Source organism: Lycorma delicatula, chromosome 4 (genome assembly GCF_047948215.1).
Source record: "Lycorma delicatula isolate Av1 chromosome 4, ASM4794821v1, whole genome shotgun sequence".
In the NCBI taxonomy this organism is placed as follows: Eukaryota; Metazoa; Arthropoda; class Insecta; order Hemiptera; family Fulgoridae; genus Lycorma; species Lycorma delicatula.
The window spans coordinates 62567766-62595583 of NC_134458.1; the positions used below are offsets into that span (position 1 = coordinate 62567766).

The following is a 27818-nucleotide window of genomic DNA, read 5'->3' on the forward strand; positions in this document are numbered from 1 at the left end:
TCTTAAAACATGAGATATAGAGAAAAAACCAAAAAATAGTTAAAATGAAAGCATTGTAGGGAGGTCATGCAAGAGTCATTACTGTGATATGAATTGTTTAGGAGCAATGAGATGAGAGAATAACTTATATACATACATACATAGTTAAAAATACAAATTGGTTTCAGTGAATTTTCTTTTAATTGCATTCTAATTTATGTAATTATTATCATACGACAGATTATAAATTAGAGGAGTTTAATAGTTTGGCAAAGCTAACAACAATACTAAACATTATGGTTCTTTCTGGGCCATGCTGAGTAAGTTTCTATCACTAACTATTTATTATCCTTCCCATTCTTTATTCAGTATATCCTAAAATTGTTATTAAAATCTTTTTGTAAATGAAAAATTCAATTAAAATTTAGAAATATGTATAATTACATATGTACTAAGAATTTTACAATTTTGCAATCACACTATAATTTCATTACAAGTAATTAAGTATCTTAAAAATACTAGTATAAAAGGAATACAGTAATCTGTACATTTTTTTTATTCACCATGTCTATATATTTACAGTAAATTATATTTTTTTGGAGAATGTCATATGTATAAAAATGTCACATGTAATACATCACTGGAGTTTTTAAGTAAAATTTATAATTAGAATAAGAGTGAGCAAACATAACAATACGGTAATATCAGCTGGTTTTCAAAACAGTTTTTAGATCATCAGGTAGAGTACACACAATATCATCAATTCTTAATTTTAACTGTTGACGGATTTCTTTGCTAAGATTTATATCATCAGTTTCACACTGTTCCAGTTTGCAACGTATTTTCAGTATCATATCAACTACTTCTACTTCTTGTTTACCTTGCACCCAGTCCTTTACATCCTGTAAACAAAATTGGTTTCAACACTATAAAAATCCCAACACTATATTTAAGTATCAATATGAATTTAATACAATTTTCACAAAATTATTAGTTATTGAATAAAACATAACTGAAAGAGTGCATTTAAAGGTATACTGATGATTAATCTGTACATCACAGTAGATCATAAATTTGCTCAGTTTTATTGAGATCCGAGTGAGCTGAAGTGCCTTTGAACATTTTTTTCACAACTAGATTAATATTAAAAAAAATTAATCAATTATTACAAAACTTTATTGTAAATTTTACTAGTTAACTTAATTGTTTACTGTAATAATTAACATCCATTTTCAACAACCATAATTAAAAACCTCTTACCTAACAACTACTCTGACCAACTAGGTTGTAAAAAGGATGAACCCACGTTCTTCAGAAGAAACAATTAAACTGAAGCGAATAATAGTTTAAGAAAATACCTTATTATATGACATTAGAAACCATTCAACCTTTACCACTACACTTTCAGAAATTACTTTTACAAGAAAGTAAAAATTGGGATGAGAGGAGTACTAACACTTCAGTAAGTACAAATATCCTGGAATATTCAGTTAGGAAGACTCATGTTCAGGATAGTTAATATAAACTGTGCCTATTATTTTACTACATTATTGTTACACAAATTAATATTTTTACTGAATATTTTAGCATATTATAACATAGTTTGATTTTGTGTGTGTACAAAAAATCTAAGTTATTTACGTATTTTTCATTTGATTATATAAGCGGATGACAAATGTTAACTTTGTTTTATTAAAGTTTCTGCTTTATTAGCATCTTCATTATGTCTGTTTGAATCCACATTCTGTTTGTCAAATGTAAAATATACTACATCATTACATTCAGTTTTCATATTCCTGAGGATTGTTAGTCTGGTAAGTGAATTCTGGGTGTGACAGTTTGTTCTACAAGCTACATTGTAACCAGCTTTGTTATATTTATTAGCTTTTTTCTGAATTTTTACACATCTTAATGTGTATTTATCATTATGGATTTTGATCATAAAATAACAACCAAAATCTTTTTTTAATTTCAATACACAGTTCACCAAGAATAATTATAATCTTCTTTTTTATCTCCTTGGATTTTTGAGTTTAAATCAGATACAACTGTTACACCTCATTTCTTAAATCTGAAACTATGAACTCTGAAGTATGTGAAACAAAGACAAAAGGTTTTGTTACCATATTTTTATCCTAGTATCATCTGATTTTACTATTCTCCCTTTAAAGGCCAATTTCATATAAAACTTGCATTTTATATGAATAATAAGACCTGAGGCCAAATTTCACAAAATTTTGATCTGCATTAGGAGACCATTTTTAAGAATAAGAGCTGAATGACAGAGCATCCTAGGTTGATTCCACTCAAAATCTTAAAACATATCTTAGGGGGGGGGGGGAATCTTAAAATTGGAACAAAAAATATAAACCTTCAGAGGAGAAATTTTAAAAAGAAAGTTGTCAGTCACTCTAATTTTTATAGTTTTGCTTTATGAGAGGTACTACACTAAGTACCCTTCCAGAATAACATACAAGGTATGTTTGGAAAGTAAGATTACAACATGTGTGTAGCTCAGTGGGAAATTTTCCATTTTAAAGTTGGGACGCCTCTTTGAAAGGGAGGTTCAAGTGAAGAAAAGAAGCCTAGGCGGGACTCTGTAGTTTGATTGATATGTCAGAATCATGTTTCAACATGAATCTGGCAATTCCCAACCTAAGTGTGAAGTGCAAGTGCTCAGTTCCACTTTTGTGATATCTTGCTATCACAAAAATGAAAAGTCTGCCAACACCCACTGCAAAATTTCTGTTTACAGTTATGTTATATGTCATATGATAAAGTAAAAAAGCATGTAGGGGGTTTAAAGATGTAGAATAAACACTCACAATGAACAGAGGAGTGGAAGACCATTGACGAGTTTGTAGACAAACTCGAACGGCTGATCTGCAAAGATCGCCGTTTGACTGTGAACAAACTTCATGAAATGTGTTCAAAAGTGACTTCTGAATACATTTCATGAAGCACAATTGAATTGTGCTGTATGAAATGGTAACTGATCGTTTTGATTTTCGAAAACTGTGTGCACAGTGAACCAACAATGTTAATAGTAATATACAAAACAAATCGAGTTCATTGTGCTTGGGAGTTTCTTGATCATTATGAGCTCGAGGGTGAAGAATTCTCAACTCTATTGTGACTGGGGATGAAACTGGTTGACTCATTCACACTAGAATTAAGAAGGCAATCTACACAGAGGTGGCATACTGGTTCCCCATCAACAAAAAAATTCAAAATGTAACTGTGAAAAAAATCATGGTGACATTTTTCTGGGATTGAAAAGGAATTTTGCCAATAGGTTCTTTGACTCCAGCTCAAGACCCTCTGAAAGCTTTGATGGGCCATTCAAAACAAAAGAAGAGGCCAGCTGACAAAGGAAGTGTGTCTTGTTGCATAGTAATGCTCAGCCGCACACTGCATGCAAAATGGTCAATCTCCTTAACAGTTTTGGTAAGGATATTCTGAACCATCCAGCCTATAGTCCCAACCTGGCACCAAGTAACTTTTCTTTTCACCCTTTTTAAAGACCATATGGGTGGAAAATGCTTTTCAACTGGTGAAGACTGCCGTGTATGAATGGTCAAAGGAAATTGCAGCAGAGATGGGCAATACAAGAATACAAATGTTGATACTCCGGCTGACCAAATGCTTGGAACTGAGTGGGAGATACGTAGAAAAATAGTGGTATACTTGTGTAATATGTCATACAAGTTTTATTAATAAATATGCCTTTTTTCGATTTTTATAAAATGTTGTAACATTATTTTCAGGACATACCACGTATCAGAAAAATATTTTACACACACATGCAATGAATGAATGGGAGTATGACATATTCCAAAGTCCTGCCTCTTGCACTAGTACTACAATAACAGTGAACAAACTTGCCATACAAAAAATAATCTCTTTCATTCTACTATGTTATAAAAATTGAGCTATGAGAACAAGAATTCTTCTTGCCCATTCTCCAGACAAATAATTAAAAGAAAACACTGCAGACAAGTATTAAGTTGATAAAATACACATAAAATGATATTTTTCTGGTCAATCATTTGCTTATCTGTTTTAATTACACTAATCTCAAATGTGACAAAATAGTACAAGGGTAAGTCAATTATTATCCGCAATATAGTTATAAATTTTATTGCAATACAAATAGGAAACTTACATCTACATTATTTTTCAACATAGTCCCCTTGCATTTCAACGCACTTGGTCCATCGTTGCACAAGCTTCCTGATGCCCTCATAAAGGAAGGTTTTCGGTTGAGCTGCGAGCCAGGAAAGCACTGCTTCTTTCACTGTTTCATCCGAGGTAAATTGAAGGCCCCTTAATGCCTCTGAGTGGACCAAACAAATGGTAGTCAGAAGGGGCAAAATCAGGACTATACAGAGGATGAGCCAGTACTTCAAAGTTGAGTTTCGGCAGTGTGGGCAGCAGTATGTGGATGGGCATTGTCATGCAGCAACACAACATCTTTCGACAGCAGTCCTCGGTGCTTGATTCAAATTGCAGGCTTCAGCTTGGCAGTAAGCATCTCACTGTAACGCGCACAGTTTATTGTCGTGCCCCTTTCCTCATAATGTTCCAGTACTGGCCCTTGTGAGTCCCAAAAAACCATAAGCATCAGTTTTCCTGCGGATGGTTGGGTCTTAAATTTTTTTTGCAGGGCGAATTTGGATGTCTCCATTCCATACTCTGCCGTTTACTCTCTGGCTTGTAATGATGGATCCATGTTTCGTCACAAGTGATGATTCTGTCTAAGATGTCCTATTGGTTACCATAGTGATCCAAATGTTTTCAGCAGATGTCCAAGCGCGTTTGTTTATGCAACTGTGTGAGTTGTTTTGGGACCCATCTTACACAGACTTTATGAAACACAAGTCTGTTGTGGATGATTTTGTAGGCAGAACCGTGACTAATCTGCAGATGATGTGCCACTTCATCAATAGTTACTCATCTGTCTAAGAAAGCCATGTCACGTGCACGCTAAATGTTTTCCTCATTTGTGGCGGTAAACAGTGTCCCGCTCCTTCGTCGTGTGTAACACTTGTGCAACCATTTTTGAATTTTTCAATCCATTCATAGACACTCCGTTGCGGCAACGCACTATTCCCATACAGTACCGAAAGTTTTCAATTAATTTCAGCCCCTGATACACCTTCCGACCACAAAAACTGATCACTGAACGTTGCTCTTCTTTCGTGCAAACAGAAAGTGGAGCAGCCATGGTTAACGGCAGGGCAGCGATAATGGAACTAATCTAGCAGCATCAAACCTGCACAGACATAACAACAATTAAACCATGCATGCATCATGTACGCAACACGACAATACTACCAACATAAACAAAAATATAACTAAATTGCAGATCATAATTGACTTACTCATGTAACTTAGTAACTAGTAGTAGATATAAGATAGTAACTTAGTAGATATGCAGGAGATATAAAGAAGTTAAAAAAGAAATAAAACAAACATTTTTATATTCAGAAAAAAATAATTTCTATAGTTTAAGCTAAGAATATAGTTTTTTTTTCAATAATACAAATTGAAAAAAAATGCTAAAAAAAAAATCAGGAAAAAACTATTCTACTCACAGCATCAGATAATGCCTGAAGTTGAAGAATCTGTAGTTTTTGACTCATGTGTTTGTATCGAGAGTTAAACCAACCATTGAAGTTTGGGGAACGAAAGAATCTTTTATAAAGTCCAACCCAATCTCCTTTAATTCCTGAGGTCAACTGTGGTCCAGATGTTTCTAAGGATGATATAAAGTCATCCGGGTTAAACGGCCAAGGACTTGGAGCAGCCTAAACATAAATATGAGACAAAAAATAAAAATAAATGAATACAATAAAAAAAAATCCTTGTAATAGTATGTATAACATAAAATTTTCAAAACTGATTTTGAATGTGAGTTTAATAACCGCATACATTGAGTATAACGTCTGCTGCAGTTCTTTTGATATTCAGTAACATCAATGATACTTCTAGCTTAACATAAATTAAGACTATGATACAAAAATTTCAGATGTAAATAATTATAATAGCTACAAAGGTTTTATATCAAGAACTTCAGTATAACTTAATGGTTTTGCAATACAGTAACAAGAAATTTTTACAGGAATAATTTATTGTAAATATATAAACACTTTCAACCCAATCCCCTTACTGCACATGGATTCTTAATTTGGTTAGTCTGGCTGATTCCTGTATGGCATGTGGTTTCTTTATATGGTCAAGTTGCTGATGTACGTATTTTTTACAGGTATTGACCAAGGGTGCTTCTACCTGGCACCCGTATTAGATACAGACACACGTTTCCCTTCATTTTAAATGGGTTTATTCATTTCTGTTAGTGTGGCAGGCTACACAGAGGTTAAAGAAAGTGTTTAGCCTTACAGAGTGCACTGTAGTCCAATGATCTCATTTCCCATGTGGTCATTCGTTTGTATACAAGTCAGTCTCGGCCATCGTGTGTTGCTGTTGTGCATTTTGGTTTTAGCATCCATGATTGTATTTACTTGCAAATTATTTTATACAGTTTCAGTTTTTTTACAAACAATTTGTATCTACTTGAAATCTGATTGCGACGTACATTTAATATCAACTCAGCATATGGCAACAACTTCTAAGGTGACTGTTAGAAATAAAAAGGGTCAAACACAGATTGAAATTCCAGATATTATACTAGATTATAATCACTGTAAAGCAGGAGTAGGCAGAAGAGCAGACCAGCTTATGAGTTACTATCCATTTCACAAAAAAACTCAAATGGTGGAAGAAGTTATTCTTCCTTCTTTTTATAATGGCTGTAGTTAATGGTTCTAAAATATACAAAACAAGAACACAGCAGAATATAAATTTGATTGATTTTATAAGTGCTGTTGGCAAAAAATTACTTTTTAAAGCAGGAAAAGTGACACAAGATGAACCAAATTCAGCCAGTTTACATCGAACATTGGTTTGGTACTTTTTGACAAAAATCCCTCCTACCCAAAAAAAGGAAAACCACAAAATTATTGTAAGGTTTGCTCAGACAAAACTAAACAATAGGATGGGAAAATAAAAAGAAAGGATACCAGGTGGTGGTGCAAAGACTGTAAAGTTGGTTTGTGTGTTCCAGAATGGTTTGAAGTATTTCACATGCATGTGAAATATTGTTAATTACAATATTTACATATCTTTTATTGGACCTTAGACATAATGGACATAAGATGACTTAATTATAGTTATGTAATATAATTAGTGTTAAAAGTAGTGTACAACAATCCAATAGTTTAGTTTAAATGTTCAAGTACCAAATAAAAAAAAAAAAAATTTTAATTGAAATTCAGCAGTTGTTTGGTAATAACATATTTTTAAATCTATGAACACAATTACAAAAGTGAGTATGTCATATTAAAGAGGAGAAAAGGAGCTTCAAACAAAATAATAAAAGGTAAGTGATGTATTTTTACTTTGTTTGTTGTAAACTCTTAAAAAATGCTAAAAGCCTTGCGAGCCACAGCAGACATGTATGTTAAATATGTCCAGTCCCTGTAGAGTAATAAAAGTACTGAATCCCCAATCCCCCACGAACATGCATAGAAAAATATTGCAGGGCCCAAAAAGTTAACTGGAAAAATTACTTGTTTTAATTATGAGAGAGATAACATATTTACTGTTTGAGTGAGCAACAAACCTTTTAAGATCAGAAAATGGAATAAACATAAATTCTGAGTGGCCCTAAAAAACATACAATTATATTTACAAAATCTTTCACATGAATTGCTACGTCATATACAAGTTTGGAAAACATCAGAAGGGTATATAAATCATGTTCCTGAAAGTTATTGACACTAAATGGCTCAAAATAAAGTTTCAAATATAACAATTTTTTTAACTGCTATTAACACCTGTTTTAATACAGATTATGGTATTTACATTCAAGGTGTACTGTGTTCTTAGTACACAACAAAATAGTACCATATTTTTACTTTCACAAAATAAAGAGGAAAATGATTTACAGAAAATTTATCAACAGAGCTTTAATGATTAATATTTTTAAAAAAATGTTTATTAAATAGATAGAATTGTAATAAAAAACCATTAAACATTTCTGTAAAAAAAAAGTATATTAAGTTGGTGCCATTTTTTCTCTATAGAGTCAAGTAAAGTAAAATAAAGTATAAAGTAAGTCAAGTCCTCTCCAATGAAAGCATAAAGCCATAAAAATGAATTCAACAGTTAGGAATCTAACATCCAGATCATGGATGTTAGAATTTTTCTAAAGAAAATTACATACTTCGAGAAATCAACAAGCTTCTACTTGTAAATCAAGCCATACTGATAAAAGTACACTTGAAGCATCTTATCTCATAACATTAAGATTAGCTAAGATGTTCAAACCCCAATCACAGAAAACCTCATACATCCTGCTGCAATTGATATGGTCAGTGTTTTAATAAACATGGAGGAAGCAAAAAAATTGAAAAAATCTGCTTTCAATGACACAGCATCAAGGCGAATCAATGACATGACTGCCAATGTTTGCAATCAGATAATTCAGCGAGTTAAAGTGAATTTTTTAGTATTCAATTTGATGAATCAACAGATGTAGCAAACATTTCTCAGTTCTTATGTTTTGTGAGATATGGATGCAACAGGGACAGATCAATCAAAGAAAATATGTTGTTTTGTAAATCAATACCTGGTTATGCAAGAGGACAATGTCTTTTGATGTTTTTTATGAAGCTACTAAAACTATAACATAGATAGGACAAAATGTATTGCAGTATGTAGTAATGGTGCAAAGACAATAACAGGAAAGAACAGTGGATTTTTGTAAAAAATTAAAAGATTGTCTTATACCAAGGGTGGAATGGATGCACTGGTTCCTTCATGCACATGCTCTTGCTACAAAAAAAAATGCCAGAAAATCTTGGACAAATTCCTCGAAAAGCTGTAAAAATGGTTAATTTTATTAAAAGCTGACCATTACAGAGTAGGCTGTTTGCTAAACAATGTGATGAAATGGGTGAAAAGAAAACATCTCTTCTTTTCCATATAGAAGTCAGATGGTTATTGCAAGAGAAAGTGTTAACCCAGTTGTTGGAATTGAGAGATGAATTAATAATATTTTTTCAGGATACATAAACACCATTCTCAATGTTTTTACAGAATAAATATATGTTGCTGTTGGCTTACTTAGCTGATACATTTTCGCATTTACATGACTTGAATGTGAATTTGCAAGGACGTGATAAAAACATTTTATTAATGAGAAAGTTCATGCTTTCACTAAGAAGCTTCATATCTGGATTATTCGCCTTCAAAGCAAAAGGATTTTTTCTATGGCTGTGCTAAAAAAACTAAATATAGGAATCATCTTTTATCACTAGAAAACAATTTGCTAATATGTGTCTAACATACATCCACAAATGGAGAAACACTTAAATGAAAAACAAAAGCAATCATTTTATTGATTTGTTTTCTTTGCATATGCACTTATAAATATAAGTAAAATGTTTATAATAATTTTTCTCATAAAATGATTTCATTATTGTTTATGTTGTTATCACATATATGCCTAATTTAATATCGGCAGGTGATAACGGTAGCAACGATGTGAGCAGGCGCACAGTATACGGATGCGCTGATACAAGCATCACACCCACCGTGCAGTTCTCCCACCATAGCAGTACTGCAGCCTCACCACTCTCGGACTCCAATAAAAGAGCGTGCACGAGAGTGAATAGGCAATTCATCGTCGACCACCACCTGGAGAAGACCAAGAAGAAGATGGAAGAAGACAAAAGAAGTCCCCTGGCCAGCTCAACGTGGGAACCCAGCGAACGCCAACATCCCCACCGGAGCAGCAAGCCTGGCTGGCTCACTAAGGGAGTCGCTGGATTCACACGCTACCTTCCTGCTCCAGCTCTAGCTAGCCAGGCTTCAATCACCCTGGCCAGCGGACTCGGCAGCAGTAGCCGGCCCAGCATGGGATCGCTCAGGGAGAACCGGTCGTGCCAGTGAAGGATGACCAACACTGACCCAACATTGTGGGACTCTGGGGGCCACCACTGCCACGCTGTAGTGGGGACCCAACTGCCGCTGAGGGAAAGTCCAGTCGGACTTCAATGGATGAGCTCAACTCCCTGTCTTCACCAGAGACCAGTTTCTGGACCCAACAGCTTTTTTCAGAGCTAACGCAAAAAACGACCATTTTCAGGACCACCAAGAGGTTATGAAATACTAACCATCGAAACCATTTGACAACAACAGCCCTTCTCAAGGCTACCATAAAGTAAATAATTACAACAAGCTGTCGAAGCCAATCGACAACAATGTGTAAAGTTGTAGGTCAATTTCCAGGTTGAGAAACGCTGCTCTGAAGTATGGTCAAAATCAGGAGGGGTATTTTTTGTTGTTATTGCTTCATGAAATGTACAAAACCTTTTCACACTGAAAATCCGATAGGTTTTTGGCAAAATTTTCATGGCATTCAACATGTTCTGTCTGAACTCCACAAATTCATACCAGTAGATGTATTTTTAACTGCCTTTTTTCACATCATTTGATTGAAAATTGAGGCAGTTTTTAAATAAAACTAGACGATGGGTGGAAGAGAGTATTTTGATTAGTAATGGCTTACTACCCCAAAGAGAGGGGAAAAACTTAAAATGGTAACTCATATTTTCCATCTTTCACTTGTAAACATTTGTTTCCTATAACAAGAAGAAGATCCAAATTCAAAAGTTTCAGTGTACAATTTCCATTTAACCATATAGAATCTCTAATTCTCCCATCATTTCAACAAAAATATAGTAGAACTGCTACTTTGACATGGCTGAAAAAACTTGACATTGCACAAAGAGAAAATGATAAAAGACTATGAAATCTGACACTCATCAAGTGTACAGAGCAGAAAAAAAAGATATGACATTTTATTGTTCAATGTACTTGGATCAGCCAGCTTTGTGACTAATTGTGTACTGACATTTTACTATTGAAATAACATTTTATTTTACATTTTAACATCTTTATAAACAATACATAATCATTTTTTCAAAATAATTTTATTTTAACTCTTAATTTCTTTCTTAGAGGTAACTGTCACTTTTTCAAAAGAGTAATCTTATTTTTTAATTATTTTACTATTATTATTTTTAAATGTATTAACACAGAAATAGTAACAATATATTTTTTTCAATATCAACAATTTATTTAGATAACCAAATCACAAGAAAAAAAAAAGAAAACTGCGTAAAACGTTGGCAGGAAAAAGGTGCAGCATGTAATATGTTAAGCCACTATGTTAAAAAAAAAGGAAAAAATCTACTGAAATGTTACTTCTAGTTGTACAGAAATGGTATAAAACAAATGTAATATTATCTCTGCTAATTGAAATTTTTGTGGAACAAATAAGCAGAATGAAATGATTACAGTAAAATCTTACTTCAAAATAACTTTAGAACATGAGTTATAATCATAAGGATATGGATTAACTACCCCAAGATAATGAAAATGGTAATTTGTTTTAGTTCTGTAATCGGTTATAGAAAAACAAAAAAAAAACATATAAAGACATATCAAGACAATCAAGTTCCACGATCTTTCACTTTGAATTCAGGATATCATCTAGTATAATTTTTTGGCCATGCAAAATATATTTTTGATAATGTTGCCAAAGGATACTACAAAAGCCATTCAAAGAAAAGTATAAGATGATAAGTCAGTATTGTAAAATAAATTTTTAATTTACTTATCATTTAATACAATATTATGTCAGTAATAGGGTCAGTCAATCCATTTGAAGTGTCCCAAAAAAAACATAAGCTGATGGCTTCACCAATTCAAAAAAAATTGAAACTTACCCACTTGTTTCCTACATGTTTCAGGACCTTAAAACTATTCTTTTTAAAATTTTTTATTTAAGCATATTACCTGTGACGACCATTTTTGTTATGGTGTGCTACCTATTTTTTGTGACTGTAAGGGTTTACGGGAAAAATCATAACTAAAAACTACTGGTTCAGGAAGGATGAAACAAGAAGCAGTTTAATCATATTTTCTCAAGGTAAACGATTGGTCCAGTGGTTTATTTACATACCTCTCTTCTTTCTATGAAAAAATTACCAATAAAGTTGAACATGAAAAACTATGAAATTTCACTTTTGTTAATTTTTTTCAAGAGGCAGGGATGGAATACATAGTTTGAATTATTTTTTTATATGTTAGTAGTTTTACCATAAATAATATTAATGGTGATATATATTTACCCCTAAATCTTTATAACCTTTTAAAAACTAATTTTTTTTTAAAAATTCAAATTTTGGTTTCAAATAACTCTGATGGGGCTGCTGATAAAAATCTCAATTTGCACAACTTGGTGTTTTTGTAGATGCTTATGGCAAATAAAAATGTTTATTGTGTGTTGTACTAATAAAAGTTATAACCTTAAAAATCATGAAAAACCTTTTAAAGTGATACCATTTTGACTAGCTAAATAAATATTCCAAGGGGGTTTCTCGTCTTCTTTGAACTTTAAATCTTTTATATATTTAGCCCCTATATTGTTGAAGAGGACATTTTCAATATTTTAAAAATAGTTTTTTTAAAATTATTGATAAGTCATAATTTAATGATAACTTAACATACCAGCAACCTAATACAATTTTGATTCAAAAATGCTTGTAAAACTACTTCAGCAAAATAAAGCTTATTGTTGATCTTGTCTTAACTATGCATAGTTTAATTCCAGTAATTTGACCAGTTTGGTAGAATTATCTAATCATTTTGGTATTTTAATTCAGAATATACTTAAGAATTGAAATTACATTTCATTACAAATTAATTTAATAATAAAATTTAAACTTAATCATATGCATGTACCTTATAAGGTGATATGTTTTTCTGAAGAGGCATCAATGTACTCATATACCTCTCTAATGGAATCATAAAACTGTGTGTTAATTCCAATAAATGTTGACGTAGAAGAGCTGACTGAACTTCATTTGGTCGTTTTAATTCAATGCCTTTGATTAATGTTTTAATTATAGCTTTGTCTTTTTGTAAAAATCCTGTATAATGCGTATATAATCCAGGCTTAGAATCAAGCATTTTTAAGTTGTTTCCTTTCCTTAATTTGAGTTTTTGTGAGCAATCTGAAAATTAAATTTAAAATGAAGATTACAAGGAATATAGAAAGTACTATGACTAAGATTACAGTAAACTTATTAAACATTTTTTTGTAGTATGCCTAACACTGTATTGTTTATTGTTAATATTAACCCATGTGGCTCTTTTATATTCATTTTTATGCACATCTTTTTCAGGTCGTTTTTAATAAATTGATTTCCCAATGGTGAAAACGAATGTGTTATACGTTATTCACTTTACTGCTGTTTTTGACATTCCTGTCAAATCGTATTTTACTACTACTTTAACTGGGCAATGTGGATATGCATATACTTATACATATACACACATAAAATATTATTTTATTTATATTTGCTGCTTAAAAAAATGATAATGGTTATATACGATAAATCATCTAAAATAGAAAAGGAAAATCATAATCTCCAAAACAAAACAAATAGAAGTAGTTTAAACCAGAGAAATATGAAACAATTTAACATATATTTAATTTATTACAATGTTATTTTTTTCCTTACATCTACTGTCTCATTAAAACCGAAAATATAGTTTCACCGAAGCAGAAAATATTGTACCTTAAATTTATTTAAGAAAAAATGTTTTTGGAGATACCTCATTACTCAGTTTATTTTGTCTTCATCTTGGTTTTTTATTAAAATAATTTATGGTCAATTAATTTAAAAATTACCCATATACACTTTGTATTACTACTTTTACAAAGGAATGGACACAAGGTCAATATTTAATTTGGTAAATTTTTAAACAGTGCAAACAACAGTAATATGAGGGTCATTCAATAAGTGAACAGAAATACGTTCATAGCTATACACTGAGTATGTACAGGTTTTATTTCTTACATTATTTTTCAATGTAATCTCCTTCTTTCACTATGCATACATCCCATCTTCAGCAAAAAATTCCTTTGGTTGAATTCAGGACTATATTTAAATGGTTGTTTTTACTTTTTCATTTTCTTGAAATTGTCTTCCGCGTAAAGCAGATTTTAACAGACCAAAAAGGAGGTATTCTGATAGCACCAAAACAGGACTCAATACTGGATACAGTAAGACTTCTCATGTTAATTTGGTGATCATACCTAATATTTTGGCTACATTAGAGCAAGCACAATCATATTGGAAGAATCACTCCTTTTCTTAACAGTCCACGTTTTTTTGGCATAAATAACCAGTATTAAATGTTTTTTCAGCAATGCCAAATAATTAGCACTATTGACCTTCCAAATAATGGCAAAGAATAGGACCTTTCATGTCCAAAATGTCAGTAAACATTATTTTAATAACAGAAGGCTGCTTTTTGAGTTTCTTTGTCATTGGAGATCTGGTGTGTTTCCACGCTTTAATCTATTGCCTTGATTCTGGTTCATAATGGTATACTGATGTCTAATCACTTTTCAACTAAAAAATGCTTCCTCAGATGCATTATAAAACTAGATTTCAGTTGCATATTGATCTGTAACCTAGATGTATTGTGTGCTTCTGTCAGCATTTTTAGAATTCAATGAGCACACTTCTTATTCTTAATAAACTACAAGTTATCGTGAATAATCTTGTGTACTGTACCAACACTAATGCTGTAAATTCTATACTACTTCTTCCACAGTAATTTAGTAATTGTAAAGAATCATTTATTCAACAAATTTTTTCAATCACTTGGCAAAAAATATTGATAGGTTTTATGTCTTCATGTAACAAAAAATGCAAACAACTGCACGCTGCTTCTCTAAGGTGCAATCTGAGAATGATACATCTTTACTTACACAGGTACTGAAAATAAACTAAACTTATAAGGATTGCAGTCACTGCATAGCACAAGCTCAAACTAATGTTGTTGACCTTAATGCAATTGACTGGATAAACTATTCCCCCTCAAAGTGCACTTTCCTGCTTACTTCTTAAATGACCTTCACATAAAAATAGTACCATCTTTGACAAAAAATGAACCATAATCTATTTTTCAAGATAATAGTTTTATACATTACATGATGACATATTTCACTGTGACTAATTATGGTAAGGTAGTTAAGAAAAAATTTCTAAACAAGGTTTTTAATACAGTCAAAGCTGTGTATAACTAAACTCAAAGTTCCACTAAATATTTTCATTAAAGAGGAATTTAATTATTGGGAAAGTTAGAAAAATTACTTTTCTGTCTGCATTATCTGCATCTGCTGTCTTACTGTAACAAGAAAAATAAAATAAATAAAAAGAAATTGGGGAATATTAATTTTTTTTCTATTTTTTAAGTAATGGAAATATTAGCAACAATGAAGTTAGAGTAAACAGAATTCCAGCACTGCTCAGAAGGTCTTTTGGAGAGAACACAAATGAACTCAGTGCAACTGTAATTCCATTCAATTTAATTAGATAAAATTTAAAAACATTTCTTACTGCACTGTAAAAAACTTATACTAATAATTTGTTTATTTACACAGCGTTATTTTAAAGTCTATTCACAGAAATATGTGTTAAATTTCTCACTAATCACTGTTTAAAATTTTTACTCACTTCTGAAGAAATACATGATTTTTTATTGTCTGTGTCTTGTTTTATAATAATCATCTTAAATTTGTTTTCTACATTTATTACTTGCTAGTCCAATCAGTACTCTCCCATCGTAAGTCAGTTGACACCAGCCTTATTGTGTCTAGGGCCTCTTTTGAAGTAGGGGGTAGGATCTCTTGATCCATTTCTTCTTCCTCTTCACTTTCTTCATTATCACAGAAAAAAAATTTTCAATGATGTCATCGTCACTACATGCTGCTGCAGCGATTAACTCATTATCAACCATATGGTAAATGTTGATATTAGACAGCACAGATTGGAAAGATAGTGGAACAATGAATTATTTTATCCACTCACTTAGAGGCAGATCACGTACTTCATCATATTCTTTGTCACCAGAAATAATTCTTTATTGAAAGTCACGAATGCTTAAACGAATGTTTTACAGCTGAAGGCATAACAAAGCCCCATTCTTTGACAAAAACGCACACTGCATTATAAAAATTTAATTTGATGTTATTTTCTTTCTTTTCAATGAGTTGAAGCACCATTTTCTTTCTGTAGAGGTCTTTCTGGTATTTAATGACACACTGATCTATCAGTTAGAGAATACTAGTCGTATTCGTTGGTAAAAACACAATTTTAATTTGCTCGAGTCCTTATATATTTACATGTGCTGTACTATTATCCACTAATAAAAGAATCTTCCTACTCTTTTTAGGTAATTCAGTGTTCCATGTCCATATTTTTTCTTTGAATATTACAGCAGTCATCCAAGCAGTTTTGTTGTTTCCATATTTTACAGGAAAAGATGTCAAGTTTTTAAAACATCTACATATTTTAGATTTTCCTATGACTATTATCTGCCGTTTTACAGTCTCTGCTAAATTAGTGCAAAACAAGAACAAACATTCGTTATTTTGGTAATTTTCTGCCTATACACTTTTCACTGTTAAATTTTAGTCTTGTCTGGGAACATTTTTAAAATTTCCACTTCATCTGTATTAAAGATGAAATGGACTTTCCCATAACCCTCACTTATTTTAGACAACTTACTTTGAATCCAGTCACTTGAAACAATAATGTCAACATCTTTGGCTTCATCGCAAATTTTACCAAACATCAGTTGATGTCAATGTTTAAATTTGAGCAGCCAATCATTGGAAGCTTTGAATGCTGTTATTCCTAATTTATTTATGAAGAATTCACCTTCTGTTTTCAGTATTGGTCTGTTGACTGGAAATAGCAGGTTTCGTTGATTACAGAACCACTGTAGTACTGCTTCATCCAGTTGTTTGTAGACTAGTGCTTGAATTTTTTTACAATTGTTTCCTTGGTTGTGCATCTTCAATAATTTTCCTTTGTTACTACTGTTGATGGAACTAGTTTAAAGTCATGGCAAATAATGACTGGCTTATTACCTTTCTCCAGCTATTAAATAATTTTAACTTTTTCTTCCATTGAAAGAATTTTATTTTTGCTGGCCATTTATGAAGTAATTGTATTGTAATACACAATTAAAACACAGTAAATTAAAACACTACGGCCCTGAATAAATTTTTATACACAACACTTTGAAGCTAAGTACAATAAGACATAAAAATGACTTATAGTACATTATTTCATGTAAGCATAAAGGAGAGATTAAATAACTGACAGGTAACACTCTGACATACAACTGAATGCATTTATAGTGTTACAGTACTGTATACAATAAATAAAAATTCCAAACAGTAAGAATAGTAGTATTACACGAGACTTCATGGGGGTTTTCCAGGTACAGTACAACTATAGAAATAGAGTATGCATAGACTGTTCAATAAGCCCAAGAAGAATGTATACTAGTTGTTAGCAACTGCAGTGCAATTGTGAAATGAAATTAAAAGTTGCAGAAAATGAAAGACAGGTTGACAAGTTAATTGAATTATAATCTAAATTAGCATATTATTTTAAGCTGTACAGAATCATTGTGTCCAAACTGTCTCTAAGAGAAATTTTGTTCTACTCAAAAAATTCATTACCTAGACAAGATAACTCAAAAATTCCCATCTTAAAGTTACCATTAAAACTCATTAAAGTTTACTTTAAAATTCCCATTTTAAAGTTGTTAGTTTTTGTTCATTATAGAGAAAGTTTAAAGACTTTTTTTCATTACAGAAGACCTAAATTACAGAGGCTAGAATGGAATTGGAGACCAGCCAATACTTTCATTGTGAGGAATTTTCTTTATAGAGAGTTTCATTATGGAGAGCTTCAACTGTATATGGAACTTCCAAGTTCCATAACTTTGACAAAACAAAACATAACAAAGAAAACCTAAAAGTGAGAAATGAAATTTGTCAAAATTTTTAATATTGATAAAAAATAAAATCTTATCAAATTTTAGGTTTTTATTTTACCTTAAAATTCTTCTTGTCTAAAGTGTTATTTGTGAAACGAAAGTTTCTGTCCATCCTGAGGATGTAGATTTAAAAGAAATGAACAGTTTTGCCAAAACGGTTGTGGAGAACTTAAAACGTTAAAGATAAATTTATTTATATGAAGGATATTTTTAATTCTCTTGGCTTAAATTTTTATTCCATGACATGTTTTCTTTGTGAGCAAATACATCACAAAAACGTTTCTTGTAAGATGGAGGGAGGAGCAAAGCCAGTTGAAATTTTTAAGAGTGTAAATCACAAACAGACTTTTGCCCAAGTGGAATACATCACTATTCTTAAATTTAAAAAAAAAAAAATTACCAATAAAAGTGTTTAAAATTTGATGGGCTTTAATTTTTCTTCAAGATGGTATGGAACCCCTCAGAGGGAGCTATTGCATTTGTTCCTGAAAAAGATCATTCAAGAACTATGGCTGTAGAAAAATTCTGATTACACTTAAAAATTCAGGGTAAAAATCCTAAATAAGAATGACAATTGACATTCACATGATAACAGTAGTGTCTATCATTGTTATTAATAAAAAAAGGAAAATTAAACATTTTATAGTTATTTATATAATTTTAAAAATAACCATTCTTTTAATATTTTAAAAGAAACATACAAAAAAATTAACATAATACATCCATTCTCTATTATGAATTTAAAAAATTAAAAAATTTTATCTCAAAATTCCCTGGTATCCGAAAAATTAAATTAAAGCTTTTCAGGCATATTCAGTAAAATTTTTTAAATACTCTAGATAAAGGTGAAATGATATCTTTGGTTAATGATGGTGAAAGAGACTGGAAAGCTCTTATAAGAAAAGTAAACAAATGGCCTGTTTGCAATCTATTTTAAGAAAAATAACAAACTACAGAGAGACATTAGACACCCCTTGTGTTTTTTACCAACAAAAATGAAGAGAATAGTAGTACCATGAAAAATGACGAGAGAGAAACAGCTACAAGGACATGTACTGTACAAACTAAATGCATCCGTTATGTTTTCACTTTCAACAATATATAGTCATAAGGACACCAGAACAAGAACATAAAAAACAATTTTGAAATCTAATATGTTAAAAAAAGATTTTTAAAGCTGGATCATAAAGACACTCAGCAAAAAACTATGATCCTTGCCTTAAAACTAAACTATGATCCTTAGCTGCCGATTAGTTGTAATATAGTTACTTCTTTTTATACAAAACAGCTCATTTTTTTCAAATTTAACTATAAGTTTTTGACTTTGTCAATACCCAGTCTTCTAGCACCCTATAATTTTTCAGAAGCAAACTCTTTCTGATTTTAGTAGTAAACATGTACGACTTTAACCATTTAGAACATGTAATAGCTTGTATTTAAAGAAGTTACAATTTTTGAATCCTTTCTGACTGAAAAATTTCAACGAACATAACAAAACACTTTTTTGTAAGGTGTAGGAGAGAATTTACTACTAGTTTCAAACATGTTTTAATATTATATTTATATTTTTATTATAATGAATAACCAACAAAAAGTGAATATTTTACATGACTTACCAATATTTGAAGATTCAGCTACTTTAATAATATGAGGCCAGTGCTGTAAAGTTTTGGCAAAAAACGGGTTGGTGACACCAAGAATGATAGGAGGAGGAGCGTGTGTTCTTGTTGTATACTCTTTAAATTCACTGTCATGGATAGTGAAGTACGGCCGATAATCAGCATAATACATCAGAGGCATTATCATGCTGTAAAACAATTATAAGTTAGATTTAAATAATATTCATTAATTTAAATCATATTTAATTATTAATTATATTCTGTATCTGGTGTACATGGTAGCCTGTAATGACATGGATAAAATCACTAAATCAGAAAGAAGAAAAAAATAAATGAAAATATTATATAAATTAATATTATATTTAAAAAGAAATGGTTTTGTGAACTGTTGAAAAGAAGTCCTGGAATTATTACTAGAGTCTAAAAAGTTAAATGATCAGTGTACTAACTTCATTCTCCTACTGCATTACTATAAACGGTACTGTCAATAAACAGTAGCATTCTGGATCTGTAGATTCAGTTTCCATGATTCACTATAGCCTAAAAATAAAACTCTCAGAAAAAAAACGTATACGATTCATCCTCTGTGCCCATGAGTGCAGGTTTACTCACATCCATTTTCACAATAGTTATACATCTGTTTCTACATTCTAAATGAAAGTTCTTATAATTCCCAACAAAGTTCAGATCTATTGTTATCTGACTATTAGAAGTCTATTTTAAGTTTATTTTTCTGTTCAACATTATGTTTGTATTATGTTACTTGTGTACAAGTTTATGATTCAAAATCTGTTTAATTTAATTATAATTATTTTAAGAACATAGATCAGAATTATTGTCTGAAAACAGGCAAGTCATATGTATTTACAAAGCTGTTTTTCACATTTTTTCTTCATTTCTATCAATGACATGAAGTTTTATCCTATATTACTAATCTACTAGCTAGTTATTATTTTAATAAATATATCTTAAAATAAAATAACCTTACCACATTGTCAGTAAAGCAGTTTATTTTTGATATGATTTTCTTAATAATCATATTAAAATGATACGATTATTAACGTGTATTTGATATATGCATATCAAATTCCATTTTTGAAACTTATTTTATGTTTTTTTGTTTATAATTAATATAGACTGAATTTAATTCCAAAAAAAAAAACCATACTGTTCCCCAAGGTATGTAAATCATAATTTCACTCTAAGAATACATTACATAAATATTATACATGTTGTAAATGCTATATGCATTATGTAAATGTTATAATTTGGGATGAGGTAATCTTCATAATGTTTTCTGTAAAGTGTAATTTATTAGTTACATTTAAATAAAAAAAATATATAAATTTATATATATGTTTTTCTATCTGTGGTTTTAAGGAATTACTGCAAATGAGGAATGATCTATTGTACTTTCTCAACAAGTTTGCTGTTTATTTTGATAATTTAAAGATTAATTAGGAGCAATAACTTAAGTGGAATGATCATATGCTTACAGTAAATGGAATATAAAGAAAACAGTCTTCAGCAATGAGGTTATTTATTAAAATTAGTGAACCGTATAAGATTTTACAAGAAACACCACCAGCTTTAAGATATAAACAAAAACTTCAACTGCGCATTACCTCATAATAAAACTACTACTGTTGCCACAAAATAACAACTTAAATGAGAGAAGGAATAAAATAGTTTATTTTCATCAGGGCAGTAAAGCAGACAACACTAACTGTGCAGGATAATTAAAAATACATCACAAAGCAAGCGTTCACAAACTAGTTTTATTTAATGCCAGTACCTACTATAATCACTATATTCAGACAATTGTTTGTTGAAATGAAATGTAAAATCTTAATAAATAAATACAAATATAAATGAATAATTATTCAAAAATGTATGTTTACCTGACAAGGGCCTGAACCATTTGTGAACAAGTTGATGGAGATGATGCCATCACAACTATAGGCTCAGCAGTCAGTACCAGTTCCCATAGTAATTGTATATGATGAAGAAAATGTGAAAAACATTCAAATGTGTTTACCTGGTGAACGGACGGCAAAACAGTGGGTAATAGTGTAGCAGATCTATTAACCAGTGGACTTCCTACACCACATTTGAAATTGTCACTTGGAATTTGTGTCTACAAAAGAATAATAAATAAATACAATTATGACCTACTAGGTTGATTGTTGATCTTATTATAAGAAAATAACATTTGAAATTTAAATTAGAATTATACAGAATTAATTTTATTACTGACAATACTCAATTTGAAAAAAAATTGAGGGCATCCATAACTTATTTACATGAACCTATTCATGTTAAAAAAATGTCTACTTATAAGTAAACTTCTTTTTTTCAGCTTTGTAGTCGTAGTTCATGTAGAGGGTTTCAGAAATGTGAAATAATTTTTATCGTTTACCTCTGTCTATCACCACAGTTCCTTCCAAACCACAGTTGGCAAGGCCTTCCATTCATTTGCACAACCTTTCTATCCACATACTCCTCATTATATCCCCTGATTTACATCATCTTCCTTCCCTTATTCTTTCTGTTATAACCACTACCTTCAATGAATTACTAATTTCTCTATTACTTCCAACATTTACTTTTTTAACTCTATGTGAAAATTTCAATGTTCTTATCCTTACAGCATTAATTCTATTATTTACTCTTCAATGAGGACTTCTTAAGAGGTCTTTTAGTTTTTACCTTAATTGCTTCATAATGGTCTATTCACCTTTTTTGCATTGCTCATGCAAATCCACGTGATATCAATAATAGTTGCTATGCTGGGTGATAAAAGATCAGCATGATAAGCAAGTTTTATGCTTGAATAAGGACTTGGGTATACATTCATTCTTATTTATTATTACATGTCCTCAATAAGGTTATATAATTTCATAGGAGAATCTATTTTAGTTTACTATTTAAGGATTTCATTATATCTTTTAGAAAGATAAGTACTACTATTTTTTTTCTTTTTGTTAAAATTGTTACTTGTTTTTTTTTTAATCAGTTTTGTTGTAATTGTTCTTTTTTTCAATATTTAATGATTAAATTCTATTATTACTTGCACATTAGCAAGTATATAATTTTTTTATACAGCTGGTTTTGGGTTTAGCTCATCGTCAGGTACATTATATTAATCCATTAATTCCATATATCTTTCAAAATTTAGATGCAACATATTTTGAAAGATACGTGGAATTTATGGATTAATGTAATGTACCTGATGATGAGCTGAGCCCCAAACCGGCTGCACAAAAAATTTTATACCTGTTAATGTAGGTAATAATAACATTTAATCATTAATAAAAAATGTAGGAAATATTGCATTGTAATAATATTCATATATTTTCAATATTTATAAAACAGGTTATATTCTATCTTCTATATTAATTTTAACCCTTGGGCCATTATACTCATCTATGTATAAAATTTGTAATTTGATTATCTTACAGATTGTAATCCTTACAATCTGAAATTTTAAAATGGTATTAAATAAATTTTGTAATTTAAAAAAAAATTCATCACAATAGATGCTAAACCATCTATGAACTCAAATTCTAACAATTATATTTAAAGATTAATATCTAAGAGTCTAAGGATTAATATATTTATTTTTGTAACTAATTCTAGACTGTTTTCTACTGAATATAATGTATTTTAGAGGTTCTCTGTACTTTAAACTGAATTGTTCGTGTTTACTCTCCTGTAGAATGCAGGGCCCTTCTAGACTACAGATCCTTTCTCACATTTTCTAGGTCTAAGGGTTGAAAAGGCCTTAAACTAGCAGTTTGTTTTGATTATATGGTAAAATATAAATTCTTTCTGTTTTGCCTTTTCTACAAAAGCCAAAAGGACTTTAACACTCATTATGTTGTAGAAAATCTTATCAGAAACCAACTTATTTCCAACTAAAAAAAAAAGGCAAATCAAATTATTTGTAATAAAATATCTACATACAATTTCAGGTCAACTGTTATCTTTATTCCTATTCCTAAAATACTTTCTATACCCAGGTTTCATATTTTAGAGATTTTAGTTTACATTTACAATAGTACCAAGATCAAAAGAAACATTCACTATTAACTATGTGTGAAATACCAAAACGTAAATTTTATAAATTCCTAAACAGTATTTAAGCACGTAAGAGAAGAATTCACAATATACTGTGATAATGAATTCTGTAACCTGTTTCCAGAAAGTACTAAAGTGCTTGTTTCAAGTATACTAAAAAAAATTTTCATTAATTGCATTACTCCACTAAGGAGTTAATAGATGATACTGCTAAGGGATTTCAGTAAAGATTTTCTAGTTACAGCTCATTTATAATTTTTTATCTGGTCTTCAATACAGTTTTTATTAAGTATTACATTTTATATATAGTCATGTATCCTCTATGACAGTGCATATATATTGTACCTTCTTTTGGTGAGGCAGTGACAGCCTTGTGTTTAGAGCTACTTTTGGTGGCACAATGTGCAAGAAGAGAAAATAAATTACAATCAGTTATTACAAATCTTTACTTCACATTTATCTCCCCAAACAGAAAATTATTCCAGAATTCTATTTATAATTTTCAAGCTCCAGGATGCAACAATAACACAAAATGAAACAAAGAATAGATGAATCTGTTATCAGTATTAATATAGTAGGCGATCTACCGCTGTAGTTAGTTAGTTCTTAGATGGCTCAAATGAAATGCTATATTCAAATAAGAAATAAATAAATAAAATTAGATAGATAATCTAACCAAACTTAACCTACACTCACTTTGCTTGCTAGTCAAGTTTAGCGAGTGAAGCAAGCGTAGATTAAGTTTGGTTAGATTATGACTATAACTATTTATTTTCTTATTTCAATAGTGTTTTAGTGGCACCATCTAACAACTAAGTAACTAACTGCAATGGTAGATCGCCTAGTATGTTAATACCTCTGTTATCTTTACAAATTATGGTAATAGGATTTCCTTATTGCAGTCATCTGATGAAGGTGCAAGGAGCAACCTGAGTATGATTGTGGAATTAGTAAGAGCATGAAGGATTTTGATAAAAAAACATCAGTTGGTATTACCAGGTGTGTAAATACGAAACCAGAATTTTTGTATACAAAATACACGTTTATTGTATGAAAATAATACTAAATATTTTATTCAAAATATTGTCAGCTACCCATTTTTCTCATCTCTCTGACAATTTATGAATGCCATGCCAAAAAAACTGTAGCTCTTTTGAGGCAAATCAGTCATCAAGCCATTTTCATATATTTTCAAAAGAAGTGAAGCACTACTCAGCAAGTGCGTGTCCCATCAATGCAAATAAATAGAAGTCAGACAGAGCCAAGTCTGGTGAGTAAGCTGCATGTGTAAGTATTTCCCAACGCCTTAATCATTTTCTTGACTGGTTCTTCTGTGTGTGATGGTGCGTTATCATGAACCAAAATCATTTTGTTGCCTTTTTTGATATTCTGGTTGTTTTTCACGCAATGCTTGATTTAAATCTTCATTTGTTGTTGGTAGCATTCAGTACTAACAGTTTTGCCAGATTTTAGCAGCTCATAATAAATCACACCCTTTTGATCAGATGGCTTGATGACTGGTTTGCCTCAAAAGAGCAACAGTTTTTTTGGCGTGGCATTCATAAATTGTCAGGCAGATGGGAAAAATGTATAGCTAGCGCTGGGTAATATTTTGCATCATTTTTATACAATAAACATGTATTTTGTATAGAAAAATTCTGGTTTCATATTTATGCACCTGTTAATAACAACTGATGTTCTTTATAAACACCAAACACAGAGCATTGTCTTCTTTCAATAACGATTTTGACTTGAAATCAAAGTCAATGGTTTGCCTGGAGTTATCCATGATCTTTTACACTTAGGATTCTTGAAATATATCCAATTTTCATCACCTGTCACAATTTGATGGAGAAATGACTTTCTTTTGTACCTGGCGAGCAGCATTCACAAGTGGTTTTTCGGTTTTCTTGCTGTCTTTCATTCAGTTTATGTGGAACCCATTTTCCCATCTTCTGGATCTTTCCCATGGCTTTCAAACATATTGAGATGGCTTCTCATGTTACATTTAATTGATCTGCAAATTTTTGTTGCATTTGAGTGTCAACCTCATCCAACATTCTTTGCAATTCGCTGTCTTCAAAATTCTTTGGTGGCTTCCATATTCTTCATTTCTCACATCAAAATCACCACTTTTGAATTTTTTAAACAACTCAAAGCACTGTGATTACCAAGAGCATGCTCACTGTAAGCTTCAAGAAGCATTCGATGCGATTCTGCAGCAGTTTTCTTTAAATGATAACAGAAAATCAATGCTGTCCGCAATTCGTAGTTTGTAGATACAAAATTTGACATGTTCAGCTAATTAAAATTATGCTGTTGTATGAGATTTGTACTGTTGTGAGTTGAAAATCTTTGTCAGCTGTTAAAGAAAGAAATTGGCACCAATGATGTGGTTTGACGGTAACTACATTAACAGCTAGGGCCAACCTATGGACAAATTCTGGTTTCATATTTACACACCTGGTATACTACCCCTTTTCATATAACCTAACGATGGAACAGTCAGGAAGTCATATATTTTTTATGTTTATAAACTCCACTTCCAATAACACAAATTTAATGATTGTACATTTAGCTTAAAAAATTATTCACAAGAAATTTATCACGAAGTACCTAAGCATTACCATAACTCCTGCCAAAAGAAAGATTAAAGCTACAACAAAAACCCATCAAACAGTTCTATAAAAATAAAATCCTAAAGGTTTTTGGTAGATTATTCACTTTACTGAGCAGGTTTATAAGTAACAGGTTATAGGTAACAAGCCTGCAGCTCATATTAGGTTTTAATATTTACTGCTGTATATACTATATGCAAATTAAACTATATGTACTGTGTACATTATATTTAGATCAAGTCAATGATCTAATTTTTAACTTTTTATTTGTAATATTTCATGTAATACTGTGACAATCTTTTTAACATGAATTTTTGAGTCTTCTAATAGGAGAATATTTTTTTAATAGTTTTATTAAAATACTTGATTTTTCATATTTGTTAAAAAAAATATTTCAGAGTAAAATAGATAGATAATTTTGGCAGCAAATGTAATAAAATATACTACATGTAACTTCCATGGTTCTCTTCTGGATTCAGATCATCTCATCAATTAAAAAATCATAGCACTAATCAATAGCAGAATAATCTAACTACAAGCAAGTACTTCCTTCAATTTTAAGTTTAGGGAATTTTCACTGCAGATCATACACATGTATTGTTTTGTACTCGCTTACAATTAATTTCTCACCGATGTACTCTAGGGCATTATTGAATTTCTCCAGCATGTATTCTAGTTCTTCCTAATACTTGTTCCCAAAAATATATCATTGCACCAGGTTCTTTCTTTCTTCTTCAATCATTGTATTCATCATAATAATGAAAATTTAATCTACACTGACCGAGATAATAACTGAATTGCTTTCCAACAGCAAATATAATAAAGCCACAAGAGCTACAGACAACTAATTATATGAGTATTTGGAATGAGTTTTTAAAACACTGTATACACAAAAAACAGACAGATAATTATCATCTGTTACTGGTACATACAAATGTGCTCTTTTTATTACAATTACCTATCATCATAATCTGAAATTAAGGTTGTCCTTCATATCCGATTTAAGTTTAGTAGTATTTTTTACTAAGCCTATACTTTATTATGAGTTCAGAGGTCAGTGTTTACTAAAGTGTAACATGATTTGATATTCTTAATACATCTGGTATAATACAAGCTTCAAGCTTATATGGCAAATTAATCATCCAAAAAAATATACGCAAAATTGTGTTATTCTTTGCTAAAAAGAAAGAAAACTTATTCTTAAAAGATAACAATATCCAATTTTACCGAAACAGACAACAGAACTGTTTTCGTATAACTAAGCTTCTACTTCGGCTTACAAGAAAGGGCCTCATTTTGCTTCCATTGGCATTTTTAATAAACTGCCGAAGCATTTGAAAAATCTTCCCACCATTTTATTTAAAATACAATTAAAAAAATCTTCTATTTTGGAAACAATACTACTTTTCCAATCAGTTTTTGCATAGAACTAATTAAATTAAAAAAATAAATAAACACGATTTATCTGCATCTTTTTCAACGCGTACATAAACATGTGCTCAAAATAATTTTCAACAGC

General features: G+C 30.8%; 1 protein-coding gene across 4 annotated transcripts in view; it reads right to left on the reverse strand.

Annotated features, from left to right (window-relative positions):
• Positions 1-396: 396 nt before the first annotated feature.
• LOC142323460 (protein DENND6B) overlaps positions 397-27818 on the reverse strand; it is a 43246-nt gene continuing 15824 nt past the window's right edge. For all 4 annotated transcript variants that reach the window (XM_075363104.1, XM_075363103.1, XM_075363105.1 and 1 more), the window contains 5 exons: positions 21503-21738; positions 19599-19789; positions 12856-13127; positions 5577-5789; positions 397-881 (listed from right to left, as the gene is read on the reverse strand). In XM_075363104.1, coding sequence (XP_075219219.1) covers positions 684-881; positions 5577-5789; positions 12856-13127; positions 19599-19789; positions 21503-21738 — 1110 coding nt within the window. In that variant the 3' untranslated portion in view covers positions 397-683. The remainder of the gene's footprint in view (positions 882-5576; positions 5790-12855; positions 13128-19598; positions 19790-21502; positions 21739-27818) is intronic.